This window comes from Lissotriton vulgaris, chromosome 1_2 (assembly GCF_964263255.1).
Source record: "Lissotriton vulgaris chromosome 1_2, aLisVul1.2, whole genome shotgun sequence".
Lineage (NCBI taxonomy): Eukaryota > Metazoa > Chordata > Amphibia > Caudata > Salamandridae > Lissotriton > Lissotriton vulgaris.
This window is the reverse complement of record NC_141686.1, coordinates 163,893,523-163,916,777: the sequence shown is the minus strand read 5'-3', so window position 1 is coordinate 163,916,777 and position 23,255 is coordinate 163,893,523. Positions and strand designations below refer to the sequence as shown.

The following is a 23,255-nucleotide window of genomic DNA, read 5'->3' as shown; positions in this document are numbered from 1 at the left end:
AACTTCAGCATTGCTAGTCCCGACTGCTCCCAGCAATTCCCTAGGCCCTAGGCCTAACCACTGTTCGATTGTATCTCTTATACCACTTTTTTAATATATGGGTTGAGTGGCCACCTGCCCTCATCCATAACTGTGCAACTTTGTATGTTATACTGTGCTTTTGATTTAACGCTTGTGCCCCTTTGCTCATAAAGAGTACTGGGGATTATTTTAGAAATAAATACATATATTTTTATAATATATACTTGTGTGGTGTCCTTTCATTTGATATTACTGGACTGTGATTGGTAAAACAGCTCGCTTAACACGACCTCTTGAGTTAAGCCTTTAAGGCTGCTTAGTCTATGCTACCCTTAAGATAGCTTGTCTAATAAGGTTGACTTACAACCAGACACCATAAGGGATTGTTTGGACTGATACAAGGTGGTTCCAGAATTGGAAACATCATATATCAGGCCAACTTCTCACATATCCCTCAACACCTCTTGCTGTGGCCTTGAAGCTCACCTCACTTGGTTGTAGAGGATATCTGCTTCTGCTGTATGAGAGGTGCAGCCTAGGATGACTACCTCCCTGCAGATCATTGATGACTCTTTCTCTGGGCCTGAACTTTTCACAGACAAATCATTGAGTACATTTAAGTAGCTCAATCAAATCAAAACAAGACTCACCTAGAACCCGTTAGGCAATCACACAAAAGTTCAAGACTCGAAACAGTGTCCATAATGACCTGGAGGAGGGAGGTGGTCACTCTAGCTCAGCCATAGAGAAGCTTCAGGCAGGAGAACTTGGATCAGACCCTCCATGCCTGCTCCTCAACTCCCTCTGTGCCCCAGCCTAAGCCAGAACAGCGCCTGTGAGGCTACAGGCATCCTATGCTCCAATGCCATACCGTGATAAAGGTACTGAGCGTGACTTGGTAACAGGGGTCATGAAGGCAACAGCAGGAAGAGCAAGTAGCAGTTTTTAATAAACCACGTTGACACACACAGCCTTTCTTTCACTTCCTCTGACCTTTAGCAGTCAATAGAAGGCTTCTGATGAGCTCTATTTGGGCTCAGGTCCGTCCTGAGAAGTCCTCTCTGATGAAAGGAGGTGTGATCTCACTTCTGCTGCTGCTGGCATTGTGATGACTGAATACTGTTCTCAGCAGCAGCCACTGTTTAGTATCAATCAATCCCATCAGTATTGTAACATCGCTTAAATATTAACCTGATCAGCAGGAGGGATTACAAACAAATTTACATTCCCCAGCATGCCAACGTCTCAATGCCATACAACTGGAGCCTTGTGGTAGAAACCGTGGGAGGCATGTTTGGCTTAATGGGGAATCTGCGGTCCCAAAACTAACGGATGCTGAACATGCTTTCTTGCATAAAGATCTGTACATTATGCCTTAGCAGTATCGTACTTACCAACTAGGCATGGAGGGGTTATTAATGGTGCCTGATTGAGAACAATATAACCTTAAGGTACAATAGTAGTACAGTACACAAAGTTACTGAAGCATGCTTCAACCCAGGTTTGCCAGAGGTTCTTACAAGGCCAAAGGCCAAATTCTCTTTTTGTCAAGTGTCATTAAATCATATTTCTACATATTAAAAACAATATTGTACTCTAAGGAAAGGAGAAAACATGGCCTCTGCCACCATAAAGTGGTACTGGCAGGTAAGCTGACATTTATATGGAAGACAGAAAGCTTGCTTGCAGTTAAAAAAAATCTTTAAACAAATGTCACTGAAGGAGAGCTGGGCTCTGAGAAGCAATTGGAGTCAGGCATAATGTGCCCTCTGCTGCCAATCTTATTACCCCACTGTGATGGCCCTTGAAAGCAAGCGGTGCAGGTCATAAGCACCCTCTGCTGTCAACCTGCAGCAAAGGATGTTTGCCCTGCTTCAGACAGCGACGGTTAATGCCCGTCATGAGAACCTGAGGTTGAGATTGGAGCTCAGGCAATGCCCATTCCATTTCTGGAATCCCAGCTGCAACTGCTAACATGTGTTCAGTGAGATACAGCCTCTCAGACTAACATTAAGACAGGATTCAAAATCGATTTAGTTAGGATATCAAAGGTCAATGTCTCTGTAGGAGGAAAATATTATTGTGGTCTCGCTTCAAGTAGCTCCAACAGTCTGTGGCAGGCACAACTGTACACACTATACAACACTTGCCCTTAAGGACCTCAAACAGTGGGCTGAATATCAAAATCTAATTATGTTGTCCCAGACCAGCTTTCAATCAAGCTATAGCACACAAGACGACATCATGGCACTAAGTTTACTATTCAACCAACAGTTAACTGCATGGCTGTCCCCATAGACTTAAAAAATAATGTAATTCCATTCACAGAGAATTACTCTGGGTTAAACTTTCAAAACAGGGTCTTCCAGAAAAAAAGACTTGGATGCTATCAAAGCCTACATTCATCCACCGTAATACAAGATAAACTGGAACAAAGCAGCCGCATCACTTGAAAGACATCAGTAAACAAAGGATGAAAGCAAGGATGTGTTCTTGCCCCACTACTTTTCTGTACATATCAGATATTGAGAGGACCTTAATAGATCAGAGGGCCTGCTCACCCAAGTCGAATTGCCCACTGAGTGTACAGTGTTCAAATTGCTAATGATAATGTCCTTCACGACCACACCAAAATTGGCTTACACCACACCTTAAGGAATCTATTCATATATTGTGAGAAGAATCAGATGGAGTTGAACTATGAAAAAAAGGGATGTATGACGGTACAACGCGTCGTATTACCACGCGTACCGTTACCCCGCAGGTTCTACAACGCAAGTCGTTACAACAACTTGCGTTGGGGGGCGCTGGATAGTGGAATAGTTTAATTTACTATTCCAACTCCAGTCCCCGTGGATAGTAGGGAAGGTTTTGGATAGTAATTTAAGCTATTCACTATCCTACAGCGCCCTCCAGCGCAAGTCGTTGTTACGACTTTTGCTGTAAAACCTGAGTGGTAACGGTACCGCGTTGTAAAAGTTCCGTTGTAAAGGATGTTCCCCGAAAAAAAGAAATGTCCTTTGTTCCCAAAAAGGCAATCCAGTACCTGGGGTGTAGGAGTACCGTCTTTGGAATCCATAGACTCAGATACGTATCTGGTGGTGACTCTACACTAAAGCGGCAATCACAGAGCCCATTGGGTGAGACCGAAGGGAAAGGCCACAGCACTGAGGTGGTCTGCTCCACTAAAACTATCCAAAAATGTTGATGGTCCAAAAGTCATACCATTTTTAAATGTAATTAAAAGTTAAGTAGATATATCTTTTTAAGCAGTAGCAGTGATGCATTTTCAGAAAAAGCCCAATACATCGCCGCATTTGGAGCAGAACAGTTTAGAACGATTTTCAATCTCCCACAATCTCCGCGCCCAGCAGAAATTCATCTGGAATTCAATCTATTTGAGCAGGAACTCAAAGCAAAGGGTGGGTTTGAAAGAGCAAAGACAAACATCCTCTGAGCCATTCTATCCCAAGTATTTGAAAATCCAGCATTTCCATCAAAAAGACCATGGGGGGTACACTGATATCCAAATACCTGAAAGAACTGGCAACAGGTCAGGGAATTTATAGTTCTCGCTTCAAGACCCGCTGAATGAAATATATATTTTCACTACTGCGCATGGGACCTTCAAAAATGTCATTTCCATCAGCATTCTTTCTTCGTCAAAAAAACTCTGCCAAAAATAATTCTTCCTTCTTCCATGCTGCCTCTATCCCAAAGGCACCAAGAATAAACCATTAGCTGTTACACTTTGGTATCTTTGACGCCAAGGAATTAAAACAAACAAAATGGAAAGAAACAACTTGGGGCCTGTTTCTGATCTCAGCCGGAAAGCAAAAGAACGACTTGTTTTGTTTCAAAAACTTTATTCGATACATAAAATGAATCATAAAAGTATTGAACATACAATTCATCATGCCTCATAGGGTTAAAAAGTTCTGATTTAAAAAGCACGATTTTTCCAGAATTAAGAAAGACATAAGAAAGACATGATAATGACCATAAAAGAATATACAAGACATGATTTTCATCAGGAAAAATTCTATACACGTAATACTACCCATAAGTCTTCCTAATCTTTAGTGAGATTCTAATAAAATTTAACATGGAACAGCAGATTTCTACGGAGGATAATGATGACAGCTATTCGTACCCTTCCTCATAAGTGCAAGGTTGCCTCCCCTTCAGGATTGGTTTAATAAACCGGAGTCTTGGCTCCTTATATAGGGAGCAAAAAAGAACCAGATGTAAAGTGCTTTGTCTATCCCTATTATTACAAGGACAAGGGGGCAGCCTCTCACACCAACCCCCTTGTTTCGGGAATGCAAGCAAGAAGTGCAGAATCTCCAGCCTAAACCTTGTTAGAAGGAATCGCCATTGCACATTAAGGGTAAATGTTAAATAAAACTGAGGTTGGGGCTTACAGGCATAGGCAATAGCATTGTCAGTAACATTGACTATAGGCGGTGGGTTCAGTGTTTTCCAATACCTTGCTTTTATATCCGCCTTATAGTTTCCCTCGATTCTTTCCGGATTGTCATAATATGAGCCCAGTCCGATCTTATTCAGCATATTATAGACATAAGACAACCAGGGAATCTGTTTTGAGTTTTCTAAGGCCATGCAATTGGTAATAATGTCTTTGGTAAGTTGCAGGTCTTCAGATTGCCAAATTTTACCCCATAACAGTAGAGGGGACAAGCGAATTGTATCAGAAACACAGGCCATACCGATTTCTTTGTGGCAGAAATATTTGAGGAGCCTTTAGGAACTGATAGGACCCTTTTTATAAAGTTATTTTCCACCACCTGGATCACGGATGGTATTTCGGTCCCCCACACCCCTGCCCCATAAGTGGCTACTGATAAACATTTTGAAGTGTTAAGGGTTCTGAGGTGCATAACATGTTTTTGCCCTAGTTTACTACAGAAACAAAAAATACCCTCTATCGCCCTTGTCATGTTCTGGGCTCGAACCTTCATGACCGGTGTCCAACTTAGTTTGCTGTCAAACAAGTTACCAAGGTAGTTAAAGTTTCCCACTTTTCCAATTATGCGATTGTTGACCACGAATTTCCTAATAGTTGATCCTTTAGGGCCACAAGACATTACAAAAGATTTCTCAAAATTCACCTTTAGGTCAAGATCAAGCATGAATGTATTGAAAGCATCTAGACACACTTGCATGCTATTTCCTGTCAATGTCATGAGGACAGTATCATCTGCATAGGAAAGCATGGGAATACTTTTACCATTGATTTTTGGGAAGTCACAACCCTGGTTTAATAGGTACTGTTCTAATCCATTTGTGTAAACCAGAAAAAGAAAAGGCGCCAGGATGCACCCTTGACGCACACCTTCAGTTGAAGGTATTGGTTTTGTTATTTCCCCTCCAGAACCAAATCTAATAGATACAGTTGTTACTTCATGTAACCTACGGAACAATGTGACTAAAGGTTCCTCAAAGCCCATATCATCCATCATCCGCCACAACTTATGCCTGCAAACAGTGTCAAAAGCACTCGTCAAGTCCATGAAGGCAAGATGGACAGAGGATTTTTTTGCCTTCATGTACTTGCCTAAAATTAGTGCCAAATTAAGGCACTGCTCGTTTGTCCCCTTTCCACGTCTAAAACCATACTGAGAGTCAACTATGAATCCTGTAGAATCTGCCCAACTTTCTAATCTCGCCAGGATTACCCTACCCAGAATTTTACATGAGGCATCTATTAAGGAAATCGGGCGGTAGCAGCGTGGGTCAGACCTATTGCCCTTCTTAAAAATCGGCACTACAGTTGCCTCCTTCCATGTACCAGGAATACGCCCAACCACAACAGCCTTGAAGACATTCAGTAAGATGGGTGCCCACAGACTGACATTGGACTTAAAAAGGTCCAGGGGGACAGCATCTGGGCCTGGGGCTTTTAGTGATGCTCCTTTCCCTAAGGCTTCCTCAATCTCAATCGGTGTAAGTGAAGAGCTGGGGGTCAAAGCCGAGGGAGGTGCCACCAGATCCCCTGTCCCTTCGGTACTTGCCATTGTTGAGATAGAATTGGGGTTAAAAATCTTAGTAAAATGTTGAACCCATTGATCAGCGGTAACCTGCATAACTATAGATTCTTTATTGTCGCTCTTAAAGAGGGGACGATTTATGACCTCCCAAAAGAGCCTACTGTCTTTTAGTTCTGCAGCCTTTTCGAGATCATCCCAAGCACTGACTTTTAAGTCTTGCTTTCTTTTTGCAATAGCATCCCTATAAGCCTTTCTGCTAGTCCTTACAAGCTCTTTGTTTCTTGGCTTTTGGCGCAGAGCTAGTTTTAACGATCGGTGTGTAGCAGAACACACAGAGTCAAACCATCTAAAGGCCTTTTGGCCTCCCTTCCCCTTGGGTTTTCTAAGGTGCTTTGCTACATGGCCACACAACTTCTCGAAGCTTTCAATAACCTGATGGGGGTCAGATCCTGGGGCTAGACATAATTCCATTTCCGTTTCACAGTTAACAACAATGTCTTCCTCCAGTTTTGTCACATTTACCTTTCCCCATTTCAATGTGACACCCTGATTCTTATTATACTTAATTGGCTGTTCCCAGATCCTTGGTGATTCTTTTGTTGGCACACACAATAACAGCATTAAGGGGTTATGATCACTTGCAGGATTCGCCACCACCTCCAACTTATCAACATACTTGAAAAAGGTGCTGGATACCAAAACAAAATCAATTGTGCTCATCTCCCCCCACGTGCCCTGAAAGGTTGGTATATGCAGGGTATCTGGGGCAGACCAAGGGTCTACTATACGCAAATCATTTGTGATAATAATATTATTCAAAGCATCCCCCTGAGGTGTATGTCTAAAGTGGGTCAGAGGCTGGGCATTCGAGTCCTCTAGTCCACACACATTCGATCCTCCAAAACTGCACAACGTACAGTTGAAGTCGCCGACCCAAATGAGAGACGATGTAGGGTGCCTGCTGCGTGCTTTACCCAATGCATCCTCCAAACTTTGGATTATCGAGATGTCATGTTCATTGAAGATGTTATAATACCAATTAATTATTAGCACAGGTTCTGGGAAGAGATGTTCTAATAACAGCACTTGGTACCAGTTTGTCTCCACCAGTTTCGAGGTTTTCAGCTCCTGTAGTTTTGTAGACAATGCTGTCATTATTCCACCTTTTGCTCTCCCCGATGTAGATGCAACAGCCGGAACAGTAAATGATTGAAAACCCTCGATGTCACAAGTGGTCCTAGACCACGTCTCCTGTAAACACAGGATTCCATGAGCTTCCACAAAATCCAGCCATGCCTCATCTTCCAGTCTACTCGCTAATCCGGAAATGTTCCAAGATAGTAAGGATAATAATAATGATGATGATGATGGCCCTTGTATTCCATGGATGCTTCCCAAAGCATCTCTTGTGGCGGGGGTGCTTTGGTCAGGCAATAATGACCTATTCCTCTCATAGCCCATGGAGATGGAGATGTTTCCCACAGGCGTGACAGGAGTCCCTGGCTGAGGAGGTCCAGTATTCACATTGTCACATTCAAGAGTCACCAACACTGAATCATCATTGATGCGTGTCCCTAAGTCTTCATTCTTTCCCATATTCAAGGTAGTAGGTGCAATGCCTTCAGTCCCGGATGGTAGTCAGTCTACCCCATCCATACCCATTAAAGGGTCAAAACGATTCCTCAGTGGGATATTATTGTTATTATTTGGGAACCAACCAGGATAATCTGCGCCCTGAAACCTTGGTCTTCGTGGGTTATAAGGGACTTGTGTGAAGGGGCCCATACTTGGTGGCCCTATAAAGCGAGCTGTCTCATGCCAAGGGGTATAATAATTTTGCAGGCCTTGATTCATATTCATGTTGTGTGCCCAGCCCATGTGCTGTTTGCCATTTGTACTATAACCACGATGATAGGGGTTTTGGTTTGGGGTAGTCTGGTAGAGGTTGGGATAAAAATATTCGAGACCCACACACTGAATATCCCCCACCCTACCAAACCTCGCCTTACTGCAAATTATATCCTTAACCCAGTTGTCTCTGAAGTTAATCAGGATGCAATCACCCTCCAGGTCTTTTTTACTTGGCCCAACCCAGGGGACCCTCCGCACACTTAAGATTTTCGTAGCAGTGTCCTCGCTTAAAGGCCTATTGGTATTTAGCCAGAATTTTGTTTTGTTTAAGAGGTCCTCGCTTTTCTCATATTTATTCTCTGGGATTAATGGAACACCTGTCAGGATTGCCATATATGGGGCAGACTCCGGGGGTATATTTACATAAATCTGTTTACCTTGTAAGGGGGTTTTACTAGGGACCAGAGGTTTACTAACTGGAGTTTCTTTCCCTTCAGTGTTAGGCAAGGTCGGGGCAGCTGTGTTAACCGGTGTAGTCACCGCCAAAGAGTTGCTAGACTTAGGGCCTGCTGTAGTCACCTGCTTAATTTTAATTAAAGGAGCTGGTGCTATACAAGGGGTGATACCGTTAGAATCTGTTGATGTTGCAGGTTTAGGTTGCTGTAAATGTATCTGGTTGTTCTTGGGGCCCTTTTTTCCTAAACTGCTGTTATTACTATTAGTGTGACCACCAGTAATAACAGATTGTTTGATATTACCTACCAGACTCTCCAGTAGGGCGGTGTTCTTGGATGTTAAAAACTCCAATTGATCTAATTTTAGATTTATGATTTGGGTTTTTTCCATCAGGGGGTTCAGCAGACTTTTTGTAAGCTTCTCAAGACTGGCCATGAGATCCTTATCTTCCTTATGGGATGTTTTTTTCCCCAATTTTGAAAAGCTTTTTTCCATTTTCGAAAGCTGGGATCCTATCTGAGATAATATATCTTCAAAGGGATTTAAAAGTTTTTTAAGTGTTTCCCATACCACAGTCAGAAATTCAACATCTTTCCCTTTTATAACGCAGAATGGTACCCCACTAGTTTCAATCTCTATTACGAGATTATTATTATCGTGAGTTATCGCCAGCGAGTCTACATCAACTTCTGGTGGCAAATCAGAAGGCTGCGTGTTAATCACTGGGGGCGGAGATGGTGGCTTGGTGGATAGCTGAGCCTTCGCAATCTTTGCCTTTTTCCTAACATATGCTGTTTGGTTTTTACGCTTCCTTTTAGTATGTGGCCCTTGCTGTTTAATATCAGAGATTCCCCCAATCTGCTCTATAGATGTTGTTTTTAGCGCCATTTCCGGGGAGCCTCCGTTGCACTCCTTCATTTCCCCTATTGACCCAACCATAGGCGTTTTTAAAGAGTTAGAGGATACTGATGGTGAATCCTCCTTCGGTATGGATATAGTGGGTACTGATGGCTGGTGAATATCTGCCATTGTTTCAATCAGGGTAAGAAGAGGGCCAATTAAACGGTCAGGGGTTTTAGCAAAAGCTATGGACCCTAGTGAAGATTTTTTGGCCGCAGCTAACTCCTGTGACAATCTCCCTGCAGCATCCAGTTCAATGGAAACTCGACGTTGCATTTTAGCAATCTCTGTATCTATGGCTGAGTGAGTCCTGGTAATAAAATCATCTAGGGTGCCATTTTTCAGTTTGTATTTAGCAGCCCTCTCTTTGTACTCACGTGATGACATGATGAATGGTCACGAGAGAGTCCGAGGGTTAGGACCAAGAGTGATGGCCCAGTCCAGTCCTCTCAGACCTCGAACGGCCTCAAACGGCCCGCTCTTAGCCCGGTCTTCGCCCCGAGCTGCGTCCCGCGCTGCGGGAGTCTGCGGCTGTTATGTAGGGGGCGTGTTGGGCGGGGGGTGGGCCAGCAGGGAGAGCGGACCGGATGATGGTTAACGGTCTAGCAAGGACTCCTGGTAGTTGGAGTCCCCTGCACGCTCGCAGCCCCGCCGAGCCTCTCACCCGAGCCGCCTTGCTGTCCCTCTGTGCAGGCAAACGTTGTTCCACGCACTCCTGTGCGATGCGGCACCCGCGGAGCGGGTGCAGCGAGATGTGGGCTCCGTCAAGGTAAGGAAGGGAAGCTGACCGCCTGGTCGAGGATGCCTCCGTAGGTGAGCAATACAATGTCCCGTCGAGGAGAGGAGCAGGGAGCCTTTTCAGCCCTCAGGTGGGCGGGGGGCGGGCCAGCAGGGAGAGCGGACCGGATGATGGTTAACGGTCTAGCAAGGACTCCTGGTAGTTGGAGTCCCCTGCACGCTTGCAGCCCCGCCGAGCCTCTCACCCGAGCCGCCTTGCTGTCCCTCTGTGCAGGCAAACGTTGTTCCACGCACTCCTGTGCGATGCGGCACCCGCGGAGCGGGTGCGGCGAGATGTGGGCTCCGTCAAGGTAAGGAAGGGAAGCTGACCGCCTGGTCGAGGATGCCTCCGTAGGTGAGCAATACAATGTCCCGCCGAGGAGAGGAGCAGGGAGCCTTTTCAGCCCTCAGGTGGGCGGGGGGCAGGCCAGCAGGGAGAGCGGACCGGATGATGGTTAACGGTCTAGCAAGGACTCCTGGTAGTTGGAGTCCCCTGCACGCTCGCAGCCCCGCCGAGCCTCTCACCCGAGCCGCCTTGCTGTCCCTCTGTGCAGGCAAACGTTGTTCCACGCACTCCTGTGCAATGCGGCACCCGCGGAGCGGGTGCGGCGAGATGTGGGCTCCGTCAAGGTAAGGAAGGGAAGCTGACCGCCTGGTCGAGGATGCCTCCGTAGGTGAGCAATACAACTCATGTCAGGGGAGTCCAACCGAACAAGTACGATGCGTTTGAATACATCCAGATACGATTCAGTTGGACTCCCATTGACTTCAATGGCCTACACAGGCTCGATTTGAAGAAAGGGGTGACTTGGGAAAATCGTGCACACTGTGGTGAGCACCCTTTGGTGCCTGCCACATTGTACATGGTCTGAAAGGAGGGACCCATGAGTACCCCCACAGGCACAATTCAGAGGGCCCTGAGTAAAGGGGGCCTGTTATGGGCCCCCAAAGATGGATTTTGGCAGCCTTTTCTTTCCAGGCACAATGACTCGTAAAGGCTGTCCAAATCGTTCATCGAACTTGCTCAGTCGGAATATGGCTCCATAGCATGGCACAATTTGGCTTTAAATGAGTCATACGTATAGGTTGGGGGTCGAATGAAACGGTTTGGTTGCGTGTACGGGATCTTCGCATCATACTTGGTCGTAAACAAGGGCTATGGATCGGATCTTGGAAAGCCAAATCCGATTCGGAGCACTTCCAACCGAGATCTGCAGTTACTTTAGACAAAGTGTAGCCCATATTGTTTGCTGTTGCCCAACATTAGTCACACAGTAGAAAGCATTTTTAATCACAACATTTAAGAATGAAAATAAAGTATGGTATAACAAAAACGGCTGTAAAAAAACGCTGCTAAATTTTTAGCTGCTATACCCATATATATAAGAGTAGAACAATATAGTCAGCCTTATCCAACATGGCGGACACACTTCACTACACTGTCCTTTATCTAGGTTTAATTAAAGAGAATGAATTAGGAGCATTCTTACAGCCGTTTTTGTTATACCATACTTTATTTTCATTCACATAACAACATGTATTTCATATTTTGATTGGGTTGGAGTCATTTGATATTTCAATTGTTTTTGCGAACTTTTTAAACATCTATATTAGTTTAACAGACTACCGTCTGTTTATGCTAGAATATTAAGATTCCTGTAGCATTAAAAATAATCGATTTGCATTTTTACGTGACTTCTTGAGTCGCGATCACGTGATAAATCAACTACCAATGAGTTAAGAGAGTTTAAAGAGTCCAACACACTAGAATCTCTTATCGACCGTGATTGGCTCCAAAGTGTTGAGCGACTTTGAATTTACAGAGATTGACTTCATGTCTACAAACGTACGTGATCGCATTTCATTATCGGTGAATCATATCAGGCATGTAAATAATCCACCAGTTTATTTTCAATGTTCAGAAGTAGCAAAACAACCCTACATTTTATTTTGTGTTCGATGCTTTATCCACCGATAATCTAGCAGTACACAGCCACGATACCGCTAATAGGAATACCGGCAGCAGCTTGGTTTATATGATTGCATAACGATAGACGAAAATCGTCACACAAAAAGAGTATAAACTATCGGAGTCCTCACAATATGTATATTTGCACAATGCATCAATGTACTTGTATATATTATTATTGACACTTTATATAAGGCTAGCCTAAGTTTCCTTTTCTTTCCGTTTATAGACCCCTGAGGAAGCGTCCCATATGACCCGAAATGCATAGGAAATATGTGGAATTCATGGAGTAAAATTGAAATGATAATACAATATATAAATAATTAAAGAAGAAGAAGGAATTATGAAATAAATATTATTCCTTAAAGGAAATGAGAAAGTGTGGAACTAATTATTTAAAGAGAAGAATTTGAAAAGACTAATACAGTCATTGTGAATGTGCACACACCCACCAAGGGTGGAACCCTCCATCCTTCCTTGTAAACATTGAAAAAAGAGTGTTTCCAGACAAAACACTGGGAAGGAGATGCCCAAAGATTAAAAAGATAAAGTGATATACCAAAAATAAACAGAGTCCACCGATGGACTTAAGTAAAGGTTTAGTATCTGTCTACCCCCACCGGTAGCACCACCTTCAAAAATGAATTTAGAAGAAATAGCACAAATTACGACAAACAAAGCAGAAACACTAGCCTATACCCCGGAGGAAGCAGAATTAATATACGGTTTGATAAAGGAAACCAGAGCCTTTAGCCCACAACTAAGCACAGTAAACCAACTCCTTAAACAACTTGAGTATGTAAGTAAAAGAGAAATAAATCAAGGGCTACACGCAACGACCCTAATACATACCCATAAGAATAAACGCATCCCGAGAGGACTACGGATAGCTCTAAAACCATTGCTATGTAGGAATAATAAAGCATTCTTAGAAAAATGGTACCAAATTCTAAACAAATGTAGTTTGGATCTGATCCTGTGGATAGTGGAGACAGTATCAAAAGAATTAAAAACAGTTGAAGAAGAACTTTATGGAATAAAAAGATAACTTAATACACACAACAACTTAACCACAATATTGGAAGACATTAACCAAAAACTTAAAAAATACGCTAAAGAAATTCATGACAGAAAAATACAAAAATACCGACACGACACAATAGACTATAAACTGGAAGAAGTATATAGTTGGGCAGACGTTTACCATCAAAGAAAATGGCAACAACCTAATACTAACACAAATTCATCACAAGAAAGTATAGTCTTGGATTCAGATACGGCTCAAAAGAGGAGACCAATAAATATAAGCTCCCAAGGAGGTCAGACAGACCAAACTAACAAATCGCTTTTTTTATCAACAAGCCCAGCGGCAAACAATGCCCCAATGGCAAAAACTGGAGGAGAAACATCAAAACCAGGAGGGGAAAAAGAAAAATCGAAAGAAACAGAGGAGGAAAGAGCCATGAGATCAAAGACAAAGCAGAAGACAAACTTGTAATGAATATATCAGATGTTCAATTAACACAAGCATAAACAGCCTTATTAAATAAAGGCTTAACATTTGTTCCAACATATAAATCCAATCCTAAATAAACAGAAATAGCAATATTTTAATTTCTAAGAACCCTACGACAAAAGCATTTCTTTAGCAATGTACAAATATTGGATAAACCACAAGAAGAAACTAAAGAATTCAGAGTAAAAAGAACATTCTGTGCTCCAATATCGCACAAAACAATAGATGCATATGAAAGAGTCATCACGTCAGAAATCAAGAAAATTAATTTTCAAGGAGGAACTAGAAGTAATTTTTCTAAAAAAGAATGGAGTACATTGAAAAGCTTGACAGATAAAAATGAAATTACAATACAAAGAGCGGATAAAGGGGAAGCCCTAGCGGTAATGAATACTCAATACTATGAAGACAGTGTTTGGAATCATCTACAAGACACCAATATTTATCGAAAATTAAATCAAGATCCAACAGACACATTTGCAATCACATTGAAAACTATACTAGATCATGCCTTAGAGATGAAATGGATAACAGAAAAAAATAACCAATTTTTGAACATCAAATACCCACGGAGACCTCAATTCTATATGCTGCCAAAAATGCAGTAAAACGCTAGTAGACCTCCTTTCAGGCCAATAGTCTCAGCATGCGGGTCACTATCTGAACCATTAGGTCAATATCTGGATTGGTTCCTACAACCGATAGTACAGAACTGGACAACTCACATAAAGGACACCACATAATTTTTGAATATGTTACAAAATATTGACATCTCAAAATATGAAGAAACATGGCTATGTTCAATAGACGTAACAGCTTTATACACCTCCATCCCACACAACGACGGGATGGAAGCAATGGAATGGTGTTTAATTGAGAATGAAATCAAGGGATCAGAAAAGGTATTTCTACTGGAAGTGTTACATTTTGCCCTATTTCATGGAAGGATGAGTTTTTTGAGCAATGCAGTGGTACATCTATGGGATGTGCGGGGGCCCCATCCTACCTAAACACCTATATGGCGAAATTTGAATCTGATTATATTTTCAACAACCCTGATTGGCAACAAGGAATTGTGTTATTCAAAAGGTATATCGACGATATCTTTGTAATGTGGAAAGGAGACAAAATGAAACTGGAAGATAACATCAAAACACTGAACACACAGCATGAACCCATAAAGTTCACTCATCAAATTGATAATCACGAATTGGCTTTCTTGGATGTATGGATCAGTATAGAAAATAAGGCAATAAGAACCAATGTATGTTCAAAAAGCACAGACCGGAATAATTGCTTGCATTTTGAAAGCTTTCTTCACCACTCCCTCAAAAAACATCTACCGTTGTCATAATTCATTCGACAGTAAAGAATAACATCTTGTCCAGAAGATGTTCCCACCACAATCAACAACCAAATCCAAAAATATTTGAAACGTGGATATCCAAGATCATTATTAGAAAAATCAAAAATGAAGGACATGAATAGAGAATCTCTACTTAGAAATAAAAGTAAATCTGATTCAAAACTCACAGTATGTGTTCTGAAACACTCTGTACAAACACAACAAATCACTAGAATTATGAGAAAACATTGGCCACTGATCACTCAAGAACCAGACCTCAAACCCCTATTTTCGGAACAAATACCTTTTGCATACAACAGATCGAAGAACATAAAGGAATTACTCAAGAAACAAAAAGGGAAGGATCAGAATGAGATACACAAAGGCATGCAAAAATGTGAAAACTGTATAAACTGTAATAATGTAATACTGGGTGAAACATTAACTCATCCAATGACAGGGAAAAAAATCCCTTTGTTACATTCCAGCACGTGTGACACTAAGAATGTCATTTATGGAATAAAATGTCCCTGCGGAAAACTTTATGTAGGACAAACAGAAAGGAAAATAAAGATCCGAATTACTGAACACAAAAGTAATATTCGCCAAAAAAAATCAGAAATCTACAGTGGCCACTCATTGGACTGAAGCAGGACACAACATAACACAACTTTTAGTTGCTATACCCATATATATGTAGAGTAGAACAATATAGTCAGCCTTATCCAACATGGCCGACACACTTCACTACACTGTACTTTATCTAGGTTTAATTAAAGAGAATTAATTAGGAGCATTCTAACAGCCGTTTTTGTTATACCATACTTTATTTTCATTCACATAACAACATGTATTTCATATTTCGATTGGGTTTGAGTCATTTGATATTTCGAATTGGGAACTTTTTAAACATCTATATTAGTTTAACAGACTACCATCTGTTTATACTAGAAAATTAAGATTCCTGTAGCATTAAAAATAATCGATTTGCATCAAGGGATCAGAAAAGGTATTTCTACTGGAAGTGTTACATTTTGCCCTATTTCATAGTTATCTACAATGGAAGGATGAGTTTTTTGAGCAATGCAGTGGTACATCCATGGGATGTGCGGGGGCCCCATCCTACGCAAACACCTATATGGCGAAATTTGAATCTGATTATATTATCAACAACCCTGATTGGCAACAAGGAATTGTGTTATTCAAAAGATATATAGACAATATCTTTATAATGTGGAAAGGAGACAAAATGAAACCGGAAGATAACATCAAAACACTGAACACACAGCATGAACCCATAAAGTTCACTCATCAAATTGATAATCACGAATTGGCTTTCTTGGATGTATGGATCAGTATAGAAAATAAGGCAATAAGAACCAATGTATATTCAAAAAGCACAGACCGGAATAATTGCTTGCATTTTGAAAGCTTTCTTCACCACTCCCTCAAAAAACATCTACCGTTGTCATAATTCATTCGACAGAAAAGAATAACATCTTGTCCAGAAGATGTTCCCACCACAATCAACAACCAAATCCAAAAATATTTGAAACGTGGATATCCAAGATCATTATTAGAAAAATCAAAAATGAAGCACATGAACATGAACAGAGAATCTCTACTCAGAAATAAAAGTAAATCTGATTCAAAACTCACAGTATGTGTTCTGAAACACTCTGTACAAACACAACAAATCACTAGAATTATGAGAAAACATTGCCCACTGATCACTCAAGAACCAGACCTCAAACCCCTATTTTCGGAACAAATACATTTTGCATACAACAGATCGAAGAACATAAAGGAATTACTCAAGAAACAAAAAGGGAAGGATCAGAATGAGATACACAAAGGCATGCAAAAATGTGAAAACTGTATAAACTGTAATAATGTAATACTGGGTGAAACATTCACTCATCCAATGACAGGGAAAAAAATCCCTTTGTTACATTCCAGCACGTGTGACACTAAGAATGTCATTTATGGAATAAAGTGTCCCTGCGGAAAACTTTATGTAGGACAAACAGAAAGGAAAATAAAGATCCGAATTACTGAACACAAAAGTAATATTCGCCAAACAAAATTCAGAAATCTACAGTGGCCACTCATTGGACTGAAGCAGGACACAACATAACACAACTTTTAGTTGCTATACCCATATATATGTAGAGTAGAACAATATAGTCAGCCTTATCCAACATGGCCGACACACTTCACTACACTGTACTTTATCTAGGTTTAATTAAAGAGAATTAATTAGGAGCATTCTAACAGCCGTTTTTGTTATACCATACTTTATTTTCATTCACATAACAACATGTATTTCGTATTTCGATTGGGTTTGAGTCATTTGATATTTCGAATTGGGAACTTTTTAAACATCTATATTAGTTTAACAGACTACCATCTGTTTATACTAGAAAATTAAGATTCATGTAGCATTAAAAATAATCGATTTGCATTTTTACGCGACTTCTCGAGTCGCGATCAAGTGATAAATCAACTACCAATGAATTAGAGAGTTTAAAGAGTTCAACACACTAGAATCTCTTATCGATCGTGTTTGGCTCCAAGGTTTTGAGCGAATTTGAATTTACCGAGATTGACTTCATGTCTACAAACGTAAGTGATCGCATTTCATTATCGGTGAATCATATCAGGCATGTAAATAACCCACCAGTTTATTTTCAATGTTCAGAAGTAGCAAAACAACCCTACATTTTATTTTGTGTTCGATGCTTTATCCACCGATAATCTAGCAGTACACAGCCACAATACCGCTAATAGGAATACCGGCAGCAGTTTGGTTTATATGATTGCATAACGATAGACGAATATCGTCACACAAAAAGAGTATAAACTATCGAAGTCCTCACAATATGTATATTTGAACAATGCATCAATGTACTTGTATATATTATTATTGACACTTTATATAAGGCTAGCCTAAGTTTCCTTTTCTTTCCGTTTATAGACCCGCGAGGAAGGGTCCCATATGACCCGAAATGCATAGGGAATATGTGGAATTCATGGAGTAAAATTGAAATGATAATAAAATATATAAATGATTAAAGAAGAAGAAGGAATTATGAAATAAATATTATTCCTTAAAGGAAATGAGAAAGTTTGGAACTAATTATTTAAAGAGAGGAATTTGAAAAGACTAATACAGTCATTGTGAATGTGCACCCACCAACCAAGGGTGGAACCCTCCACCCTTCCTTGCAAACATTGAAAAAAGAGTGTTTCCAGACAAAACACTGGAAGGAGATGCCCAAAGATTAAAAAGATAAAGTGGTATACCAAAAATAAACAGAGTGCACCGACGGACTTAAGTAAAAGTTGACTCTGTTTATAACAGAGACCTTCTAAAGTGCGTATTAATTGGCAACCACTATGCATGCAGTTGAAAAAATTACAAATATGTACAAAATTGCAGTTGGCAAAACAATGTTGCCTCTCTAATTAGACCTAACAGGAATCATCACAGGTGAATCTGCTCCTAAGGTTTGTTAGATTGGGTGATGAACCACATACTGTTGCCTAACATAGTAATCTCTGAGATTATATTCATCCAAATAACATGTCTCACTAGAGATAGGTTCAAATAATGTTGGGGCTTCATCTCAGTATAGGTTGCTACAACATGTCAATTATAGTCTTTTGATTGTGGTCGAGGAGATCTTCCTTTACTGAGAGTGTTTTTGATGCCTTTCCTAAAAGGTATTTGAAGGCCCCCTTATGTTATGTTACGATCAAATTACTGGAATATTTGAAGGTTGAAGGACTTCCACACTCCATCTTGCCAGGGCGATGTTGCTGACTTAAGCAAATCTTTGCCCAGCTGGACTCTGAGGGTCCGGTAGTGTAGTTCCTATAAAACCTATATAGGTGCGTTTAGACAACATACATTGTAGGATTGGTGTTAGACTGATTCTAGACACCCCCACCGGGTAGGTTGGCCTGTGTACCAGCTAGCTCACAGTGCCACTAGAAACTGAGAGAATAGTTCTTGGCAACTATCGAACATGACAACCCTGATCCCTCAGGACCGTGAAAACAGTCTACTACTTTTTGCTCAGTTACTCGTGCTCACTTAATCTCAGAGAGTTACACAGAATGTACAGTATGGACATTTTTCACTAAGCATTTATTGAACAGTCGTTTTTCTAGTGTAACATAGGTGCGCTGAAACACTATATATAAATGATTAGATGCTCTAAGAAAGTAAAAGGATGGTAGATTTCTACCATTTTGCTATAACCATCAATACAAACAAGGTTATAAAATGCATGACAATATAAAACGTGGATTTCTACTATGCTACCCTAACTAGATGTACGTAAGTGTACTTAGCGTGTATGAACGTGTTAAGTCAAAAATCCATCTAGGATAAAGTCAACCCCATTACCTGAAGTGAGAGACTGTAGGACCCCTGCTTGGTCTCGAGTGGACACCACGCAAGGGATGTTAGACCACTCTGAGCAGGAATTTCTGCATCTCCGTCAGTGTGTGTCGGCAGGGAATTCCTGATCTCCTCTATTTGTCTCAGCAAGATGTGATGTTTATATACCCAAAGGTCTCCCTGGGGGTTGTACCTTGCTGTGTCACTTGTCAGACTTAGGATGATGTCGGGAATAAACTTTTTACATAGATATTATACAGAGGATGGTAGTCCTGCTGAGTTTCCAAGGATCCCCATGCATAATGTAGGAGGCCGTTACCAAGGAAAATCCTGCATTCTAAGCAGTGTTATATCTAGGTAAAAGGTCAGTCTTTAAGAACTGTTATGTATGTAATGTAGGGAAGACTATAGGTGAAGGATTACGATGTTACCTGAGCCTATTTGGGTACCTATATGGAATAAAACAGTCCCATCTTCAGATTCCTTTAGTTTAAACCAGTATTTCAACAAGGCAGCCCTTGGCACCAATTTTTGTTCTGTGAGACCAAATTATAGCCTTATCTAGGATTCTCTTGTGCACTTTGGGAGTCTAAGTATTTGGCAGAAGTCTTGATTGATAGTTATTTAAGCAGCCCCAAAACGTGTCAGGGAATATTTACCACTACTAATAACCCCCTTTCCAACATCACTTTACTAATTGTCTGCACTGACAGTGGGAAATCAATAGGTAAGGCCTTGAGGGCCCCTTGACTATTAGAGTGGCTTAAGTAAAATTATTGGTTCTTAATGTGAATCGAATGCTCCTTGCAGTGGTTGCAATCTGGTGCTGGCTTGGTATTGGGTTGCCGCCTCCACATATAATCTGACTATAATCTACTGTTAGAAGTCTATTGGATTTACCATATGCTTTTCACAATAGATAAACCAATCCTACAGCCTTTGCAATAGCTGTGACAGACAATATCATTGGATTGTCACCATACCCAACTCAGGCCCTCTGTACTGAAGGTAAGCTTTCTCACAAGGCAACCATCAGGCATACAACTGCGAATATATAAAAAATTACAGTTGGCGTGGCAAAATCCTCTCTTCTAACTGGGCCTAACAAGACTTCTTGCAGTGCAAATCTTCTATACCATTGGTTTGTAAGAGGATTTAACCAGCACAAAACCCTTACCTAAAGTAGTCTGTACGATTTCTTGTAAGAAAAAATCTTTTTTGTAGACTTTGATTCAGATTAATAATATGTCACTCTTAAATGCCTATTGACTTTAACAGATATTTTCACAAACGATATGCCAGGTCTACTACATGTATTTAAACTTTTCGTAAAAATAACCAGGCCGAAACCTTTATTATTGGCATGTCACCATAACCAACTCAGGCTTACTGTACTGTTTTACCTTTCTAAAAGGCAACCATCCAGCATACTGTCATAAAGGTACAAATACATACAAAATTACTGTTGGCAAAGCAAAATACTATTCCTCCAAAGACAGCCTAACATTGATTATTGTAGGGCATATCTTCTATTGCCGCAGTTTGTTCAGGTAATCAGCAACACCAAACCCTGGGCATTCTATGGTAAGCTATGAATTTCCATGCAATAAAATACCTGCATACAGTAATAACAATTCATTCTTAAAAGCCTGTTGTGTTTAAAACATGATTTTCACAATAAGTAGGCTAAGCCTATTAGATTTGTTATAACATTTCATAATAAATAAATCAAACCTCTGTATTGTGGCATGAATTTTCCCAATAAAACACTGAAGCCTTTAAGATTGGCTTTACACCGTACCCATCACTGTCCTGTTCAAGTGCCTATACTCTGGTAACCTTCATGAATATGGTTTTAAAATGACACAGGGAAAAAGTAAGCATGTCACTGGGCTGGTTCAGATCCAGGTCAAACATTACTGCTGGATCCAGGATCCGAATGGATCCCCATCCCTTCATTTCCGGCACAGCTGTCTGAACCGAGAAAGGCTCTGAAACTCTGAAAACAAGCATTAGCAAAGTCAATAGGTCCGGCTTTGTAGTACAGCCTCAGTCATTGTGTGTATGTCTCACAACGTGGAGCGCAGTGTTACTCGCTGTGTATACACCTTTTTCGCTTTAAGCAAAGGCTCCCTCATAGAAAGCACCTTGAGACCCTTACGGGTAAGTAGTTGCACTTTACAAGCCATCTGATTGATTGATTGATTGATTGAAAGCTCAACCTAATTCTTGGATAACAATTTGCACGTATTGCGTGATCTTGTCACTCTAACACAAGGCAACTCATTTTATGAATTTGAGAATAATGAAAGGCTGTCAGGATATGCCAAAACATGTGGCTATCAGCCGGCCATTATAGTGAGGCATGTTAACCCTGTGAAAAATTAAGTTGGAAAACTTTGCTTTCATTACATTTTTAACATCACATTGGAGATATTTCATCTTTTGTGCAAAGATACCTTTGTGTGACACCTAGAGCAAAGTAGTGGATGTCATGTTAGGGGCTAAGACAGGTGTTGATATACAATTCATAAAAAGAGGACCAGAGGAATTTTTAGAGACCAACGGGGGCCGATTCCCCACTATACAACTAGAAAACACAATGGTAGGCCCCTGGGTCTAATTCAATGTAAAAGTGTTGGGGTATCCAATTCTTAGGACGGTTGCCCTCACCCACCCATAAGTGCTATGCTTCCTCATTGGGGATCACTTGTACTACGAACCTAGTTGTAGTGCGGGCTACAGCCCCCTCACTAAGAGGAAGTTGCTCAGGGATGTTTTGATAGAGATAATGAAGTCTACTAAGCCTCTGGATGAGCAGGGTGTGAGTGAAACAGTGTCTAGAACTAACTATGATTTGCTGGACGATTTTAATATTGCATTAATAGGTCAGGATTAAAAAATAACACTGTGACAGAGGGAGACTCAATCTGTCAAACAATTGGGAAGGTCGACATGTTTCAGCCTTACGCTCACAGTAGAGATGCAGCGGCTTTCATCAGGACCAAAAAGGTGTGCATAAAGTGAAGTGCCAATAACCACTTGGATTGCCTTGAAAGAGTGGAAGGTGTTTATACAAAACTACTGGGTGGAGTGGTAAGTCACTCAAACATGTCTGATATTTTTCCTTCTTTAAATTGATGACGCTATGGCTGATGCAGCCTTGTTTGTGAGGGAAGCACTGCACATGCTGTGTGAGGCTGAGAGGGAGGATTTGATTCAGCCCAGTGCATTATCCCAAGTGTGGGCGGGCTTTGAGAGGCCAAAAGGGCAGCTGTTAATGGTGTTTCAGCAGCTGTTATAGCTTGTATGTCGAGTGAATGCTCCCCCACAGTGTGCTCTAATGATTTAATGAAGGGGAAGAAAAGTTGAGCCAGCAGGCTCTGCTCACCTCCTCTCTGCCCGGTAGCTTTTCTTCATTGAAGATAGGCAGGGGTAGAGCATTGCTTCAAACAGAAGGAGGCTCCTTAAAGGAGCAACGAGAATTAAAGGGGAGTTTTCGATTGGTGAACATAGCTCAACTTCGCCCCCTAGTGGTTTGTCATCAAATGAAAACCAACTTGTCTTGAATGAAGTGACTATTTACAATGTTCCAAATAAATGTCTCCCTATTTTTGGTAATAAATACAAGTAAATGGGCAATGAAGATGTATCCAAGCCTCTTGAAAGGAGCGTATCACCTATGGTTTGTAGTGAGCCTGGCAACAAAATATTACAGCCATTAGCTTCTCAACCCGAACTTTTAAAATCAGTTGTTATGTTATGTTATGTTATGTTATGTTATGTTATGTTATGTTATGGGGGGGTATTTATATAGCACACGGCTACTCCAAAGAGTGTTCCGGCGCTGTTGCACCAACAAAAACCCCCTAAAAGAAAAAAGATGAGGAAGGACTGCTCTAGAAATCTGAAATTATTGATGGAACAATTGGTTGTGAGCAACACGGTCAATAATTATATGTCTGTTGTTGGCGAAAATGCAGAGTCAGAGGCTCAGGGAG

At 41.0% G+C, this 23,255-nt stretch overlaps 1 protein-coding gene across 1 annotated transcript in view; it reads right to left on the bottom strand.

The window, feature by feature from the left end:
* LOC147734755 (aldo-keto reductase family 1 member C1-like) overlaps window positions 1-22,679 on the bottom strand; it is a 210,055-nt gene extending 187,376 nt beyond the window's left edge. The window contains exon 1 of the mRNA XM_086953034.1: window positions 22,646-22,679. Within this exon, the coding sequence (XP_086809160.1) occupies window positions 22,646-22,674 (29 nt within the window). The 5' untranslated portion in view covers window positions 22,675-22,679. The remainder of the gene's footprint in view (window positions 1-22,645) is intronic.
* Between the last annotated feature and the right edge of the window lie 576 nt (window positions 22,680-23,255).